This window comes from Squalius cephalus, assembly GCF_949319135.1.
Source record: "Squalius cephalus genome assembly, contig: scaffold_37, whole genome shotgun sequence".
Lineage (NCBI taxonomy): Eukaryota > Metazoa > Chordata > Actinopteri > Cypriniformes > Leuciscidae > Squalius > Squalius cephalus.
This window is the reverse complement of record NW_027645811.1, coordinates 517,942-537,035: the sequence shown is the minus strand read 5'-3', so window position 1 is coordinate 537,035 and position 19,094 is coordinate 517,942. Positions and strand designations below refer to the sequence as shown.

Here is a 19,094-nt window from a genome sequence, read left to right as displayed (position 1 = left end):
CTAGTTTCAAATCGGTTCTTTGTTTTTCCACCGCCAAAGCACCAGCTCCGAACCAGTAAAACTGGTTCTTAAGTAGCACCAAATCATTGCAGGGTCTAGAACGGAGCCAAGAAAGAACCGCTTGCGTCAGGGGCTGGGGGCGGGGTTACCGTGACCAACAAGATGAATAGAAACTTGTGACCGCCATTTTTAAATAGCAGCTAGTCGAGCTAATAGCAGCTCGATTATAATATCCGCCTATGTAAGTTACGGCGAGCTGCACGAACGCGTTGGATTCCGATGTATTTTTGCAAACCCATGAGCATCCATAGTATTGCAACGTCCGTTATTGTTGATGGCTTGTTCGAGATGCATCGGAGCGGCGAGGACCGATCGGAGCTGCGGGAGTGTTTGGAGAGCATACGACTCCTTGTGCGTTTAGATCGCTATCGCAGTGCTTTGATGTCATGCGGCGATCGATCTGCGAGAAGCCGATGCATCTCGAACAAGCCTGGCGTGTTTGTGTTTGGCGCTACCGCACTAGCGGTTGCTGGGCAACATGAGACGTATACAGTGACGTAAGATCTGGCTCTGTTGTGGCTCTCTAGCCGGTGGAAAGGCAAACCGGTTCTTAGTAAGCTCGTCAGTCGAACCAACTCTGAACCAGCTTTGGCTCTGGCTCTGAACCAGCACCCGGTTCTTGTTGGTGGAAAAGGGGTATTAGTGACATAAAATAAAAGTGTAAGTTACACAAATAAAACCGACAGAGGAACGGCCAAACAACTACAGAAATCAAACGTGTTTGCTAATGACAATGCTAACATCAAAGTTATAGTAAGTTATCTAGCGTACTAGTAAGCCCGTAACAGACAGCGATCATAATAAAAAACCTTTACAGACAATAGCAAACATCCTGAGGTCGCAATTACTTGAAATTTAAATATTAAACACAGTTTATTCCAAAGATACTTACAAGTGCAACAGCAAGAAGGCCAGGTCAGCATCCGTTTTGCAGGCTTCTGTTTCTCTCAGTTCTCACCATTCTGAAAAAGCCGGTCCGATATATTTACTCGAGTCTGACTTCTTGCTCGGTCAGTCTCGTTTCCTCTTTCGTTGGTCCTCCTACAAAGATTTCCTAGCTTTCTGCTTCTTTGTTTAACTCAATCTATCGTTGCCCTTTGCTTATACATAGCCGGTGCTTGAATGGGGACGTGTACGTGACGTGTGCAGTGCAGTCAAGCAATTCGTTACATCGCGAGACCTGATATCACGCGATACTTCCTGACGCCGACCCGCCAGCCCAAAGTTGCAAGTGAGTTTTTTCCGCTCACGGGCACCAGGGGGGTGCGAAACCACCACCATTCAACCCGAAATAAGTAATATAACCATTCCACTGACTCCGTTAAAAAGTTACCTAGTGTCCCTTTAAAGTAAAACTAACAGGTCTATGAGAGCCGGAATTCTTACTGGTTGGTAGGTGATCAAATACTAATGTCATGCAATAAAATGCAAATTAATTATTTAAAAATCATACAATGTGATTTTCTGGATTTTTGTTTTAGATTCCGTCACTCACAGTTGAAGTGTACCTATGAAAAATTACAGACCTCTACATGCTTTGTAAAATTGCCAGTGTATCAAATACTTGTTCTCCCCACTGTATACTCTGAATATGACATTGTCCACTCTAGAATACTGTAGATGTTAAGCTTAATAGCTTAGGTAACATTGATAGCTAACTGTGGTTAGCATACTGTTGCTAGCTAACGTTAGCTAGATGTAATGAGCACCAAATACCTATAAATATGACTTAAATGACTTATGATAAATAAGTATACAAAGACACAACTACAGATATGATAGTAATATGTAATAATACATACCGAACACAGAAAGATCACCTCAAACAGAAAGATCACCTCAGTTTTCTTGAGCTGTAGCATTGTTTACCTCACATCTCCATGGTGACCATTGAGCACTGTTAACCACTTTATTCAACAAAAACAGATGTGCGGTGGCACCCCTAAATCATCATGTACTGGAAAAATATTTTGCATGTGTTGCTTCTACATATATTGGAACACTTTTAGCACCCAGCCATATCAAAATTCAAGAATTGTGTTTTTTGATGCACCCTAATATATATATATATATATAATTTTATTATATATATATATATATATATATTTTTTTTTTTTTTTTTTTTTTTTTTAATATATATATATATATATATATATATATATATATATATATATATATATATATATATATATATATATAGTATTTAGCAAAATGCTCCTCTAAAGTTCCTTTTTCTAGCCAACTCAAGTTTAATTACATTGAATTGCTTCTTTTAAAGAAACATTACATGACATTGTTTACAAGTTGTGTTATTAAAGGAGAACTCCGGTCAGTTTTAACATTGAGCTAATTTTTTTGTAAATTTGGAGTGCTGTCAGTACAGAGAACAACGACAAAAATCGGTGTTGCCTACACCGTGTTATCCTCTTTTTAAAATTTGCACCCTGTTGACTTCAATGGGGCAAGTTTTAAACCTGCTTTTAGCCTCTTAACATCCTTGATGTGTCATTACAAGTGCCCAGCCATGTGAGTGATTCCTTTAGAGTGAGCGCGGGTGAATCTGACTGCAGTAGATGTGAAAGATATGAATAAAAATTATGTTTATTCAGCCAGCGCACATACCTGTATTTACATCCTGTTTTCGCTTGAAGTCCACAGTAGTCGATTGTCGAGTTCACGCGCATAGGTTTAGTACGTACGATCATGCGCCCGAACTCGACAATCGACTACTTTGGACTTCGACCGAAAACAGGATGTAAATACAGGTATGTGCGCTGGCTGAAATAACATCATTTTTATTCATATCTTGCACATCTACTGCAGTCAGATTCACCGCGTGTTGACCCTGAAGGAATCACTCACATGGCTGGGCACTTGTAATGACACATCAAGGATGTTAAGAGGCTAAAAGCAGGTTTAAAACTTGCCCCATTTAAGTCAACAGGGTGCAAATTTTAAAAAGAGGATAACAAGGTGTAGGCAACACCGATTTTTGTCGTTGTTCTCTGTACTGACAGCACTCCAAATTTACAAAAAAATGAGCTCAATGTTAAAATTGACCGGAGTTCTCCTTTAACATCTTTCTGCGCTAGAAACAATATGGAGCCCCTAAAGAGACATGGTGATGTAAAAAAAAAAAAAAAAAAATAGATGGGAGGAAAAATATCTCGTAAATAGCAAATGTTTTATGCGATATTCCAATTTAGCGCATAAGTTAAACTTGCAGCTTTGGATGGAAACAGAGTCTTTGAAAGATCTAAATATGGGATTTTTTTTACTATTAATTGTTCTTGATATTGTTAAAAAAAAAATAACAACTGTTTTTTACTGTAATACCATAAAACAATTACTTTGGAAAATTGTAAGAAGTGCTGTAAAACCCATTTTAAGGAAATATAAATTAAAAAATAAATTATTTAAATTGTATTAGTTATATTTTAAAATAATTTTTATAGAAAGAAAAACTTTGACCTGACTGACCTTGCAAATTTATGCTGACTCAGAGCCAGAACCTTCCCTCTGACCTCCGCCACTATCTTGCTCTTGTCCTCTGGACGCCCATGCTCCAAAACATGCTGGATCACATAGTTACCGTACTGATCCTGTAGGTGAAGACAGGCACAGGAGAGTGGAAAGGAGAAATAAAAAACATGTATAATATTACCATAACACTTCATAAATAAATAAACCTAAGACAGAACAAGAAATGAAAGACTAGTACAACAAGGTTGAGCAAGGCTTTAACCACATCCTCACAATAAAACAACTGAACTCATTTCAATAATAGGCCATTGATGAAATAATACTCCCACTTTATCCAAGCAATGATTTACCCTAATAATTGCCATTTGGCAAATAACCCTATAAGAAACCACACAGCACCCACTCAAATACACACACCAACATTTAACTGGAAGGTGGCATAAGTGCAATTCAATGTCAATAGCTCAATCAAGATGTAGCATTTGGTTTAAACCCACTGTCTTTCCTAACTCTAGAGTAATCCCTCAAATTGAAAGGAGTGGTCACTACTTTGTTTTGGGTTGGTTTATTTGCACAAGATTAGACTATTAAGGATGCACACTAGAAATCAAAGTTGTTGGTCTGAGGTGCTCTGAGTGGAGCAGAAAGAGAAAACCATTGAAAGTTCCAGAAACACTGAATTTCTGAGATTAACAAAGCAAAAAAAGTTTCATTGATATGTAGAGAGAAAAATAGACCTTACTAAAGGCAAACATGGCATACTAAGGGCGTACATGGTGCGATTTTTGCTGTTTTACGAGCTTGCAGATGATTTTTTTCACTCGGGAGAAATCGCATGGAAATCGGTGATGCTCGCATGGTCGCGGCTCGTAGCGTGTGAGAGGAATTACGAGCCGAGCACGTTACGAGCACCTTCTGATCTCCCGATAATTTTTAAATATGTTTAAAAAATTCAGGGAGTTGGCCCGATTTTCACCAGTGTATAGGCTGTCCCCTATTGCCAAATCATACACAACCATGTCACAGGCTAGATCGATGGGGCTATACCTCAGAGGCAGCAACCAGACAGTGTGCGCTGTATACACTCTCTCTCTCTCTCTCTCTCTCTGTTTCTGTTGAAAGGAATGGCTACTGTTCTCTGCTTTTCAACAAATCATTTGCACACACATTTCTGTCATTTTTCTATCTGAAGCTATAGTTGCCTGCAACATTGAAAGCTCCGGTCTCTGTGTTTAGCATGAAAGCTCACGTGATTGCCGACGGCTCGGGATAAAATTCGTGCAGGACAGTCGTGCCGTGTACCAGCTGCTTTGACGCGATTATCAGGTTAACTGACTCGTAACGTGTGCAATATCTCACGTCCTCCTGAGAGTCCGAACTCGCATCGTGTACGCCCCCCTTAAGAGAAATATCACTATTTAGTTTGATTAAAAACAAACAAGGCTGTGAGGGTACAAAGAAAATGTTAGGACTCAAGCATGGCTGGATGGCCCTGGGCCAACTGATAGGACTGCCACTGCCCCTACTAAGCTACTGCTATGTTGTCTCTTTCTTACATTCATGTGCCTTAAAACCTAAGAATTTGGTTTTAGTTGACTGAACAGCATGTTGACACATTCATTCATGATAACTAGTGAGATATTTTATCTGCCATTGGCCAAGACAAACAGCATCAATTGCTCAAGCAATGGCATGAGTTTTGGGTGGGATTGTATCAGGCTGCTCTCTGTCAATTACAGTGATAAACTGTAGCCAATCACAGGCATGTCTGTTCATCAAACTCTCTGAATCGTCTCATTAGAACCAACAAAAGGGCAGACATGATATAAATAAGAGCTTTTATATAGCGCTTATTTTTTATAGCTGTTATTTCTGCAAATGTGCAGAACTCAGTCAGTGAGCTTGTGCTGAACTTGTAATCGAAGTGAGTGACAGCTTCAATGATTAAAAAGGGAGCCACTTTTGCTCACTATAAGCACCAATAGTCATGTACACAGAGCAAAGTAGTGAATCCGCTAAATTATCGTTACATTAAAGTCCCCAAAGTGTGATGACTGACATAGTAATAACCATATACGATGAAAAAAAGAATCAGATGTGTGCATTATGTCTTGCAGTGTAAACAAAGACTGATAATAGACCTGCCACAGCAACTTTGACGAAAATCAGTGTTGAGTAAAGGGCTTTTCATACTGCATTTAACCCCGAGTTATCATCGTTCTAAACAGCGCTTTTAACCCCGGGTAAAGGAGCATTTCACACTTGTAATTTAGAAGGGAAAAGCTTATGTTTAGTAGCTTTAATAAGCCTCTATTAGCTGAATAAAATAATTAAATAGTAAAAAAAAAAAAATCATGTTCAAATTTTTTTAATGATTTTTTTTTATGATACCTATGGTATTGAAATTGTTATTGGTAACAAAGTATCATAAATTGTACTAGTACTGGTACAGACTATTAAAATGTTGGTCTCATGACACCACTATATACTTCTATATCTCACAGCCTTGTTATTGTCTAACAAATAGGTATTTGTATTGAATAAGGCCTAAATAGTATCAGGATTGAATTTTAGGCAGACAGGGCAGGTGGCAGCCAGGAAGGAAGAAAGTTGTGTAAGGAAAAGTGTGAGTGAATGGAACCCTGCAGAGCAAATAGCAACTGGAGAAGAAGCATCTAGGTGTTAGACACAGGCTGGTTAGGAAGTAGACGAGGATATGCCAGGAGGTTCTTGTGAGTGGGAGGAAGGCGCGTGACTCTGACCTTGAACAGTGCATCGCTGGACACTGTATAAAATGTTTTGGGGGTCATCTCCAATGAAACGCCTTGATACTTCTAGATAAAATAAGTGAGGGGAGCAAGGGGTGGGTAATGTTTTGCATCATCAAAATCCATCAGCACATCTAACTGGACATAAGAACATCCTTCATAGCAACTGAATGCTACATCAAAGTAGGCAAAAGGTATAAAATGAACAAACAGGTCATGCAGAAAAATGTCATGCAATCGTGTCCACCTTACCCCAAAAAGTACTACAACCCTGAGTGTTCTTCTCATTGCATGGCCTCCTTCACACACAAGGTATGATGAACAACAGTGCATTTGTCTATAAAGTGAGCAATCTCAAAACATAATTTTTGCAATGGGGTCATCTTCAAAAGGCCAACAATCCCACAACTTACTAGGTATTACACTTGGTTTGCTATGAGACAACATTTTTAGGCATCATAGGGACATACTGTTCCAAAGTCTAGGGCAAAAAGTTATGCTGGCTTTTTAGTTACCTGATTTTGACTACATGTAAGTATTGCATGCATTTAATAAGGCATACCACTTGCCACCAACTTTAGTAGTAAATGATATTTGATTAAACTAAAAGCTACTGGACATTTAAAAAGGTCTTTGAGTTGATGTCCCTCATCGATTTCTCAATAGGAAAATAGAACTGTAATTTTGCGGGAACTCTAAAAGCAGAGTTGTGTTATTAACAACATTCTGACATCATTAACATATTAACATGCATTGTGTCTTGCATATTAACAAAATGCAAGACACAAGGCATGAAATGAAGGTCTAAAGACAGATTTTTTTAAAAGTCTAACTTTTAACATGAGAGCCATGTTTTTAGAATGCTGGGTCTTGCACTAGATGCTGCCAAAGGTGCTATATGCAAGCGCAAGTCAAACAAGTCTGTCTAGCGTCTGTTTATAAAGAAAAGCTATGTAAAAGAAGCACAATGTAACAAAAACAAGTTCTGTGTAAACAGCCCTTTGGAAGACCGTTGCCAATGTAGGTTATTGACTTCAATTTTGGCATTTCCTACTAGAATTATTTTTTGAAACATGAAAAGAGGCCATACAATAAGAACCTAACTGCAGTAAGAGTGGTACACATCAGAGTTTCCTTTTTGGATGACAGGTTGGGGAAGTCATACCTGTCCCAGCTGCTCAGAGTGCTGGTGGAGTTCTTCCAGGATGGGTAGGGTCTGCTCCTGGGTACAGTGCTCCAGGATACGCTGGATCACCCGACAGCCATACGGATGAGTGGACAAAACAAACACCTACACACCAAAAAAGGACATAAAACACTGACACACATCCTGGTGCATCCCTAGGTCAATAAAAAAAGATTACAACATTGATCACATCTGCAACAAAATTAGTGATTTTCTTAGCTACCAACATCTAGGGTCGGTGAAAAATCTTTTGGCATAATATGAGAATTTCCTTTTTATTTAATTTTTTTGGGGGATTTTACATCAAACTAAAAATACATGTAAATCAACTAACTAGCTAGACCCTTATGTAGAGCTAAATTCATCCTAAGTTAATCCTCATCTTTACTTATTTAGGACACTCTGCATTTTTGCATTAGTCTGTGCCTTAAAAACTTGTCTGACCAACTAGCAGCAGTTAGATAAGGGATAATCAGTCTTATTCTTACATTCTCAAATTAGAGTAATCTATTTTTAAGTCAGTTACGCTTAAAACTTAGTTATGTCTTAAAAAATTAGATGACTAACCTAGTAGTACTAGTATTAATACTAGAAGTAGTAGTTTAAGCAACAGGCTCCAGGTGTAAATAACAGAGCAGTCCTGCCTAATGATATATTATAAAGCCAGAAAATGTATTTACAATGGTATAAACGTTACAGCAAAATCTCAGCTATTTTCCTTCATTTAATTAGCACATTCTTAAGAGACTACACTAGACTAGAAAGGTTCTTAAAGGAATTTAACAGACATGCAGTAATATTCATCTATATTTTGTCTACCACAACCATGTGTGGAAATCTCGTTTCAAGCATGAGTGTCTGTGGAGATACCTGGCCTTGGAAGGCATCAATGATGAACTGAAGAGCTTGGGGTTGGACACACTCAATACATTTCTGCACCACATGATTTCCGTTCTGATCTTTCACACACTTCAGGACGTGGCCATCCAACTCCCGTACGATGTCACTCTGACACAAGAAAAAGAAAAAAATCTGAGAACTACCACCATTTCTAATCATCAAGATCATTCTCAATATAAGATCTTGACCAAAAATTGATGCAGCTCTTGATTGAAATAACATCACATCATTTATTTCTATCAATAGGTGCATACAGAAGCATACAGATGCGCAGAGTGAGTTTGAAAAACATGTGATGTAAATTACGTTTTTTATATATATATATATATATTTATTTTTATTTATTTGATCTTAATTTTAGTTTTAAACATTTATATTACTATTTATCAGGTTCAAAAAGGCTCTTAAATTATTGGATGTAAATACCGTATAGTTCCGAACATAAGACAAACCTGAAAGTCAGAGGGCAAGTACTAATCCATTACGCCGTATCAAAGCCGTCGCTTCAAGGATATTGACAGTTAAGTGCGTCAGTACGTGGCCGAAATAAGAAATGATGGGCCTCGATGGTGGGTAAGTTCAGCTGTTTGGCGATTTCCAGTGCCTTCAGCTGGATGACGGCTCTGGTTATGAGCAGCGGCAGCCCCTCCTTTCTTTTTTCGGCTACGTACTGACACACTTGCCTGTCAGTTTCTTTGAAGTGGCTGCTTTTAGGACCATGGTAAGTAGTGGTCGACCGATATATCGCCGAGGCCGATATATCGGCCGATATTTTGAATTTTTTAGATATCGGCATCGGCCGATAAATCTTTCCGTTTGGCCGATATATTTCAAAACAGTTTGTGACTGTGCATTAGCGCTTTTTTCCACTGACGCGAACAGAGAGCGTGAATGAACTAAATACAATCGCTCTGCTCCGCCCAGCACCGTAAGACAAGCCACTCAGAAGTGAAGCAGACATCTGACAGACACAGTAAATGACCATTCGCATTCGCTTTCTAACCTGACGCTACATTGTGTTACACACAAAAACACTCCGGCGTGCAGCAGAGTCTATTTAAACAGTACCGTGGTATGTCAGATCCGCAGCCCAGCGGTAGCTCCAGTGGGGGTCACAGATGTGATATAAACGAATTCAAACAAAACGGAAAACATTTTACCTCACAAACAAACAAAAATCCTGTGACTGGCTGTTCCTCAGATACGCGCGTTGTTCTCAGGTTACATTTAAACTAGACGCTGTTTTCCAACGGACTCGCGTGCACGGAAAAGCTGGGTCGCGTCACTCGCGTGCATTACAGATCAGTGGTCGCGTGAGGTGGATGAGAGGAGGACACTATGCAATAATATTACGTTTAAAAATAAATCCTTGAAAATGTTATGCACTACAGTATCTACTGTATTTATTTATCCATGATTGGAGTAATATCGTGTGTAGTATACATTTTCATATGTTCATGTATGTCATGCAAATACATGTGACGGCTTGCAACGTTTTAAAAAAACAAACAAGCAAAACTAAACACATAAATCATTATTATTTAAATATACTTGAAGTAAAACAACCTGTTTAAAGTAAATAGTGTAAATAAACTATGTGAGATTTATATTTAACTATGTATTGTACATAAAATGTATGTAATTTCACATACTATTTTGTCATTTATTTATGAATATTGTTTAGATTGGTTCATTAATGATAAATGTTATTTGTAACCTGCAGTAAGCAGCAGTAATTATTTATGTGACTGAAAAAATGACTGTAAATATTAAAGCAGACAAGAAGCTGCACTAAAACTTTATTTATTGAAGTGTTACCTTACCTTTTTGTTTACATTTTAATTTCTTAGTAAATATTTTTTATTGCTAAAAGAATTTTGCATAAATAGTATGTACAATAAATGTTCATTTAGTTTCACCAATATTCTTTATGTCTCTCATTTACTGTATTCACATGTATTGTATCGGCCTCATATCGGCCAATCGGCCAGATTGCTTTCTCAATATCGGCATCGGCATCGGCCATTAAAAATCCCATATCGGTCGACCACTAATGGTAAGCTTTTCTTTGACTGTTAGCATTTTTAAGACGTCTCTCTTTTAAGATGACTCGGCTGCGTTTATCAGTCCTGGGGGGGGAACACTCGCTTTACACGTATTTGGCACTCCGTATTGTTGTGGGTGTATTATTGACATGTAAAAGTCTAGACCCCGAAAATAAGAAGAACCCATTTTTTCAGACGTATTTCCAAGACAAAACATTGTCTTATATTCGGAACAATAGCTGGCCCTGATCAATTAGAATGATTATTCTTAAAATTAGATGCAGATTTTATAGCTGCTCCTTTGACATATTTTTATTCTTTTACTTTGTTTAACCCTTGTGCATCAATTTAAAAAAGTTACTCATAGGTCCAAAGAGGACAAAAATGTCCATGTCAAAAAACGGTCATAAAAAGTTGAAGCTTGGGAGCACAGACTTAACTTTGGTATCATTTTAAAGAATACCCTTGGCAGATTATTGCTGAAGTTAAATTTTTTTTATAAGTAAATCCAAAAAAAAGTTATATAGGTTTAAGTTTATGAAAATTATTTATGAATATTATTTTATATAAAATATATATTTTATGAAACAAGTTGAACTCTAAAACGGCTAGAAAATCAAAGCCATAAATCTAAATAAGTTGTGTTCCAAATTTGAGGTTGATATCTCAAAAAATGAGCTTTCAGTAAGATTTTGTTTGGGCGCAGTACCAAACTTTCCCCATTGGATCCCAGCAAAACTCCTCTGGTCACACAGTGATTGGCTTTGTTATTTGCAGTTGAGTTTTTCTCTATCAATACTACAAACACACAAACACATTTTTTTTTATATAACACACATACCAACCACACTCTGACATCCATACCAACACACCCACACAATTATCATTGCATAATTTATCCAGTTGGCTCTATAATAGCTCAAAATTCATGCAGTTAACAGTAACAAAAAACAAAAACTTACTCATAGGTCCAAAAGGGACAAAAATGTCCATGTCAAAAAACTCTCATAAAAATGTTATGCTTGGGAGCAAAAACTTAAGTTTGGTCTCATTTTAAAGAAGACCCTTTGCAGATTGTTGTTGAAGTGAAAAAAGTGAAAAACGTGCAACCAAATTTTTTTTATAGAAGTTTAAGTTTATGAAAAATATTTATAAACATTAAAATTAATATTTTATATAAAATATATACAAGTATTTTGTATAACTAGTGCAACATTTTTTTTTCAAATGAAATGGGGGTGAAATAGTAAAATTACAATAAAAATAGACACCTGTGCCAAAATTTTATGCAGTAAACATTAAAAAAAACCAAAAACTTACACATAGGTCCAAAAGGGACAAAAATGTCCAAGTCAAAAAACTCTCATAAAAATGTTATGCTTGGGAGCAAATACTTAAGTTTGGTCTCATTTTAAAGATGACCCTTGGCAGATTGTTGTTGAAGTGAAAAAATGTAAAAAAGTGCAACCAAAAATTTTTTATAGAAGTTTAAGTTTATGAAAAATATTTATGAACATTATAATCAATATTTTATATAAAAAAATATATTTTATAAAACATTTGGAACTCTAAAACTGATATAAATTCAAAGCCATAAATCTAAACAGGTTGTGTTCCGAATTTGAGGATGATATCTCAAAAAATGAGCTTTCAGTAAGATTTTGTTTGGGCGCAGTACCAGACTTTCCCCATTGGATGCCAGCAAAACTCCACTGGTGAACACAGTGATTGGATTTTCGATTTGCAGTTGAGTTTTTCTCTCTCAAATATTACAAGCACACAAACACACTTTTTATTTTATTACACACATACAAACCACACTTAGACATCCATACCAACAAACCCACACAATTATCGTTGCATAATTTATCCAGTTGGCTCTATAATATGCCGAAGCAGAAAACAGGAATAAAGCGAGTATTTGCTTTATAGGCCTAACCTGAAAAAATGGCACCATCTGATAAAAAATGGTAAAAATGTCAATTTTGAAGCCTTGCCAACAGAATGAAAGCCTATTAAAAAAGATTGCATCATTTTATAGTTAAACGGCACAGGGATTAAAAAATGCAGTTTTAATGGGTTTCAATGTGGACATTTTTGTCCAAAAGGCGCTAAGAGGAAGTATTTTGTGTAACTAGTGCAAAATAGATTTTTTAAAGGAAATGGTGATGAAATAGTAAAATTCCAATAAAAATACACACCTGTGCCAAATTTTATGCAGTTAGCATTAACACAGGCAAAGTGATCCAAAAAACAAAACTGAAAAGGACAAAAATGTCCTCAAGGATGCACAAGGGTTAAACGAAATTCCAAAGATCTGGGCCATTGTTAAAAGGTGGACTTTGCATTCTGTCAAAGGTTTTTGAAACTCTTATTAATAAACAATTGTCGACTTTTTTTGAATGAACATAATGTGTAAAGTGTAAAGTAAACAAAAGTCAACTTACAATTACCTGCTGGTCGGAGGAGATGGATTCCAGAGCTTTCTGGATCACACGACAACCATACATCTGCAGAGCCAGCGGCAACACATGGCCACGGATACGAGTCGCCAGAGCCAGTTTCTGATCTGCACTGCCGAACTGCAGCAGAAAAAAAACAAAAGAAAGCCGTTACTTTCAAAGAAGGAAAATAACACGCGTTAAATTTAGATTTCATTCACAGTACTTAATTTACAGTTTCAGAAGCATAGTAACGATTGTTTGTTTTTTTGGGATTGAGATTATATATTAGGGCTGTCAACAGTAATTGGGGTTGACGTTTTTTAGACAAAGATAAAATAATTAAATAAATATTTTTATATTTACCCACTATGGCCTACATGGTCTGTTTTTATTTTTTTTTATTATATTTTGTTCCCTTGTAATGCTACGTTTTTAAAATATGGAAATTATTTTGGCTGCACTGCTCAGTCACTTGCAAAATAGAAAAAACATGATAAAATCATGAATAGTGATTTTCCTGAAAAAAAAATTCGTTAAAAATCGTTTAACACTATAACCCTAAAAGAGGCTATAACAGAACAGTGTTACAATGCCACGTAAAAGTAAAAAAAAAAAATATCTGTAATTTTTTTGACAGAAGTACATGTGCACCTGTGACAAAATGCGTGGAAGTGGGGAGTCCGCAGGAATTAGGGATTCCTGTCCCTTCTACGACAACCTGAATGAAATTTTGGGTGCAAGCACTTGTCTTGCAGATGTTGTCGAAGGTGGAAGTGTGGACATGCAAAATGCACAAATAGCTGGGATCGGAGTACTTTTGAGGTTGTAGTGTGAACAAGAAAGGGTCTGAGATCACTTCAATGCTGAAGAGGACCAAAAAAAAAAAAAAAAAAAAAACAGGTTCTCTTTTGAGTCCACTATATCTTTTAAAATGAACTATATATGAAAACACCCTATGCCTCGTAAAGCTTTTACAAAGAAGGTTTAAAGGCTTAGTTATCTTCTAAACAGAAAAATGAAACAACGTTCTTTTCGTCCAATTGCTCTTAACACAGATTTAAGTGTTTACTAAAATTTTGGCAGCTAGATAAAACAAATGTGTTTCAACTATTTTTCACCCCAACCAAGTCAACATTGTCCCCAAAAGATTTTTTTTTAATGCCGTTTTTCAACTGCAAAAATCTTACTCTGAATTAGCAATTATCTGGGTGAGCATGTTTCCATCCATGCGCTTCAGTTCAAATTAATCTCGATAGATTGCAGCAATTTGAGCTGCATACAGGGTAGCTGCACACTTTTTAAAGTCAAATTTAAGGCTTTTTAAGACCTGAAGAAATCAAAATTAATACCATACATTGGGGTGCGCAATATTGACAAAAATATATCTCGATATTTTCAAAGTTTTGTTGATAATAATTAGATAAGATTTTACTGATTGTGTTTTTGTACTGGTGCCATGGCTGGTTTAGGCCTGTTGTTGACAGCAGACTCACGAAGATATTCATATTTTTCATATTATATGCAGTGGTCAGTTCACAGCAGTGACAGAAATTAACATTTTTATTAAGGGGTTCTTTTTGCCTCCTTGAATTGATTTCCAGGTGCATTTTCACCTATATATGGACATTTTTTTCTAAACGTAGAGGTATGCATCACCTTTTATGTCAAATTCTAACATTCAAATTAAATTCTATTAGAATAACACAGTACCACTGTCAAATTGAATAATTAAATTAAAATCCATCCTTGCAGTGCAGAGTTGACAGAAGCGGCATCAGAACTGGCATTTACAATTGCATAAATAAAGCTATTCAATATTTAAATATGAAATGATTTATAATTTTAACGTTTTAAATAAAGGGTACTTGACAATTGACAATATTGTGTCTAAAAAGTAATTCACAATGTTAACTTTATTAACTTAACTGTTGTATAAAATAAATAGCACATTTGCAATTGTGCACAGGAAAACGGCACTCATGTGATATTCTAATATAACAACATAATATGATATAAATGTAAGACAAACTCATGGGGACATAGGCCTACCTATAACTGCACTGACACATCACGCAGTGAAAGCACGAGAGACAAATGCAATGACAGCAGTGCCTCGTACATAATTGAAACAATGTTCACAATATCATTATAGTTCATAGACAATATCGCACACTCCTAAGCAAATAAAGAATGAACTTACAATTGCCCTGACATTTACTCATTTTCTTCTCCTTCTCTCCTGCTTTCGCGTACAGGAGACAGGCGTAATATGCTGCAGCGAATGATGTGAATTGTCACGTAAACTAGGGCTGGGCGATATATCGATATAAAAAATATATCGATATATTTTTAAACGCGATATGGAATTATACCATATCGCATAAATCGATATAATTCAAATTTGCGCTGTGATCCTTGCTCAAGGCAACAGCTGACCCGGAGCTCTCTGCACTGCTCCCCGCGCCCCCGCCCCTCCTTTTCCACTTTGCGTGTGTGTTTAGAGCGTTATGTTATGAGAGGCGAATAATGACTACTTCAGAAAACCCAGCACAATAGGAACTACCAGGCAGTGACATAAGTGTACGCTGAAATAAAGTCTTTCACCTCAGAAAAACAGACTTTCTTGTCCTGTCAGCCGATATACTGTGCTCGTAGCGCACACTCATCAATTGCACGCGCCAATGCGGCGGCGCGCGCTTTTCGCTGTGTATCAACAATAAACAGATGTCTCCTGAACAAAATATTCCGTTACAGTTTATTAGTAATGATTTCATGAAGTTCTTCACTGAGAAAATAGAAAACATCAGAACCACAATTGTAAACGTTCAATCCTCAATCGCGCCTTATAATTCAGCCTCAATTATCACCCCGCAAGAACAATTACAGTGCTTTACAACTATAGAACAAAAAGAGTTAAATAAACTTATCACTTCATCTAAAACAACAACATGTTTACTAGATCCTATACCAACTAAACTATTGAAAGAAGTGTTACCTGTAGTGGAAGAGCCTCTCCTCAATATTATTAACTCATCTTTATCTTTAGGTCATGTTCCAAGAACATTTAAACTGGCAGTTATAAAACCTCTCATTAAGAAACCACAATTAGATCCACATAATCTAGCAAATTATAGACCCATTTCAAATCTACCTTTTATGTCTAAAATACTAGAAAAAGTTGTGTCCGCTCAACTGGGCTCTTTCTTGCAAGAAAATGACACCTATGAAAAGTTCCAGTCTGGATTCAGGCCGCACCATAGCACTGAAACTGCGCTCGTTAAAATCACAAATGATTTACTTTTAGCTTCTGACCAAGGCTGTATCTCAATATTAGTTTTACTTGATCTTAGTGCTGCGTTCAAAACTATAGATCATACAATACTCTTAGATCGACTACAAAATTATACTGGTGTTCAAGGACAAGCATTAAGCTGGTTTAGATCGTATTTATCTGACCGCTACCATTTTGTTTATTTAAATGGAGAAAAATCGATCATAACTCCAGTAAACTATGGAGTGCCGCAGGGATCTGTGTTAGGCCCTCTGTTATTTTCAATATATATGCTGCCACTTGGAAATATTATAAGGAAACATGGAATTAGTTTCCATTGTTATGCTGATGACACTCAAATCTATATTTCATCACGGCCAGATGAAAACGCTAAATTATCCAAATTGACAGTGTGTTAAAGATATAAAAGATTGGATGACGCGCAATTTTCTTTTATTAAATCCAGACAAGACAGAGGTACTAATCATCGGTTCAAAAAACCACCCACAAAACCTCTCACAATACAACTTTAACATAGTAGGATGTCCTGCTACTTTATCCTCTACAGTAAAAGACCTGGGTGTTATATTAGACTGCAACCTGTCTTTTGAAAAACATATTTCATATGTTACAAGAACAGCCTTTTTCCACCTTAGAAACATTGCTAAGCTACGTAACATGCTATCAGTTTCTGACGCAGAAAAGTTAGTTCATGCATTCATGACCTCGAGACTAGATTACTGTAATGCTTTATTAGCCGGTTGTCCTGCAACCTCAATAAACAAGATACAGTTAGTCCAAAATGCCGCCGCTAGAGTTCTAACTAGATCAAGAAAATATGATCATATAACACCAATTTTATCATCACTACATTGGTTACCTATAAAGTTCCGTATTAATTACAAGGTATTGCTACTGACTTATAAAGCCCTAAACGGCTTAGCTCCAGTCTATTTAACCGATCTTCTATCGCCCTATAATCCATCGCGCTCTTTAAGGTCACTAAATTCGAGGCTTTTGGTCATACCTAGGATATCCAGATCCACCAAAGGAGGGAGAGCATTTTCACATTTAGCTCCAAAACTCTGGAATAGTCTTCCTGATACTGTTCGTTGCTCAGACTCGCTCTCCCAGTTTAAAACTAGATTAAAGACGCATCTCTTCAGCCAGGCATTCATATAATACTTTTAATCTTACAGTTAAATCCGACCTCTAGTTCATAAACACCAGAGGAGAACTGGCCCCCGACTGAGCCTGGGTTCTTCCCAAGGTTTTTTTTTTTCTCCATTAGGTCACCTGATGGAGTTTTTCGGTTCCTTGCCACTGTTGCCTTTGGCTTGCTCAGTTGGGGATATTTGGGGATATTTAATTTAATTAATCAATCAACGATACTATTGATCAGCATTACCAAACGTGGACGTTCCACTAGAAACAAACATTGATGTATTGTTTTAATTTATTACTGTGAAGCTGCTTTGATACAACCTATGTTGTGAAAAGCGCTATATAAATAAACTTGACTTGACTTGACTTATCACCTCACTATCGCCAAACTACGAGCATGCAACGCCGTTACGTTGTAAATTACACGAAATAAAAGTAATGCAGGTATGATTTTCATTCTGTTCACCAAGAGCAGTTTCCATGTTTCATTAATAGTTCTTGTTAATATTGTGTATTCACCATGGTAACTGTCGTTTCCATATTAACCCCAAAATGCCACTTTATTTTTCTTTGTGTTAATTTTTTATATTTTTTAAATGACTGTAGTGGCTCATACCAACATTGTATTAACAAAAACTAGTTTGGGACTGCTATTTAATAGCTTTAGCATTGGCCTAATGTTTATTTATTAGTACTAGTCTTTACTATTAGTCATATTCTTACAATTTATGTGTATGTTAAGTAAAGGGGGACAGTACTTGTGTGTGTTAAAACGTGTTATAATTTGCATATATAAAAAATATAATTTGCATATATATATATATATATATATATATATATGCAAATTATAACGTTTACACAAAATTTGTTTATATATATTCAACGTAAATTTTGATAATCATAATTAATAGATTTCAATTACAATTCCAAGGGAATAATCGGCAATTATGATTTTTGTCATAATCGTGCAGCCCTAAGGTGAAGAAACCTGTTTATTATGATTCATTTGATTTAGCAACTGTTCACTGAAATAGCCTTTTTCAATAAAACTACTTGTGATGTCATATTTGGCTTTGACTTTGACTGAACATTTGCTCTCACTTTGCGGAAAAAATATCGGGATATATATCGTATATCGATATTCAGCCTAAATATATCGGGATATGACTTTTGGTCCATATCGCCCAGCCCTAACGTAAACAAGCAAATCCACAAAGATAGAATAATAAAAAAATAATACACGCTAATTTGATAGACGGATCTAAATGCTTTCCAAATTAAAACTAAGTCAAAGTGTAATCTAAAATTTAAGACCTAAAAATTTGACTTATGGCCTTAAATATTAAAAATCTAATTTAAGACTTTTTAAGGATTCGCAGGAACCCTGGCATAGGAGCATGCGATAAGGATGTCCACTTTCACCCCTGCTGTTTGCCATTGTCATAGAACCTTTGGCAATAGCCTTAAGACACCATCCGCAGATTCTGCCCTTAAGCATAGGTCAGGTAGATCATATATCTCTTTATGCTGATGACGTTCTTCTCTATCTCTCAGATCCTGAGCGCTCTTATCCCCCTTTGTTGGATTTAATAGACTCATTTAGTAGCCGTTCTGGTTATTCTGTTAATTAGCAAGGGGGGGGGGGGGGGGTAAATTGCAGAACATTAATATATTGTATATTGGTGAGATTCTTTTCCAGGTATCGTTCAAGCAGATACCCCTTCCTGGCTACCATTTTGAGAGCAAAATGCCAGTCACTCTTCTCTTTCTGCT

The 19,094-nt window shown here is 36.5% G+C and overlaps 1 protein-coding gene across 5 annotated transcripts in view; it reads right to left on the bottom strand.

Annotated features, from left to right (window-relative positions):
* pum2 (pumilio RNA-binding family member 2) overlaps positions 1 to 19,094 on the bottom strand; it is a 126,609-nt gene that overhangs the window by 5,445 nt on the left and 102,070 nt on the right. For 2 of the 5 annotated variants that reach the window (XM_079898963.1, XM_079898964.1), the window contains exons 17-21: positions 12,890 to 13,024; positions 8,368 to 8,505; positions 7,477 to 7,602; positions 6,306 to 6,377; positions 3,541 to 3,662 (exon numbers count right to left, since the gene is read on the bottom strand). In XM_079898963.1, the coding sequence (XP_079755089.1) occupies positions 3,541 to 3,662; positions 6,306 to 6,377; positions 7,477 to 7,602; positions 8,368 to 8,505; positions 12,890 to 13,024 (593 nt within the window). The remainder of the gene's footprint in view (positions 1 to 3,540; positions 3,663 to 6,305; positions 6,378 to 7,476; positions 7,603 to 8,367; positions 8,506 to 12,889; positions 13,025 to 19,094) is intronic. The other 3 variants (XM_079898965.1, XM_079898966.1, XM_079898967.1) reach the window with 3 other exon arrangements.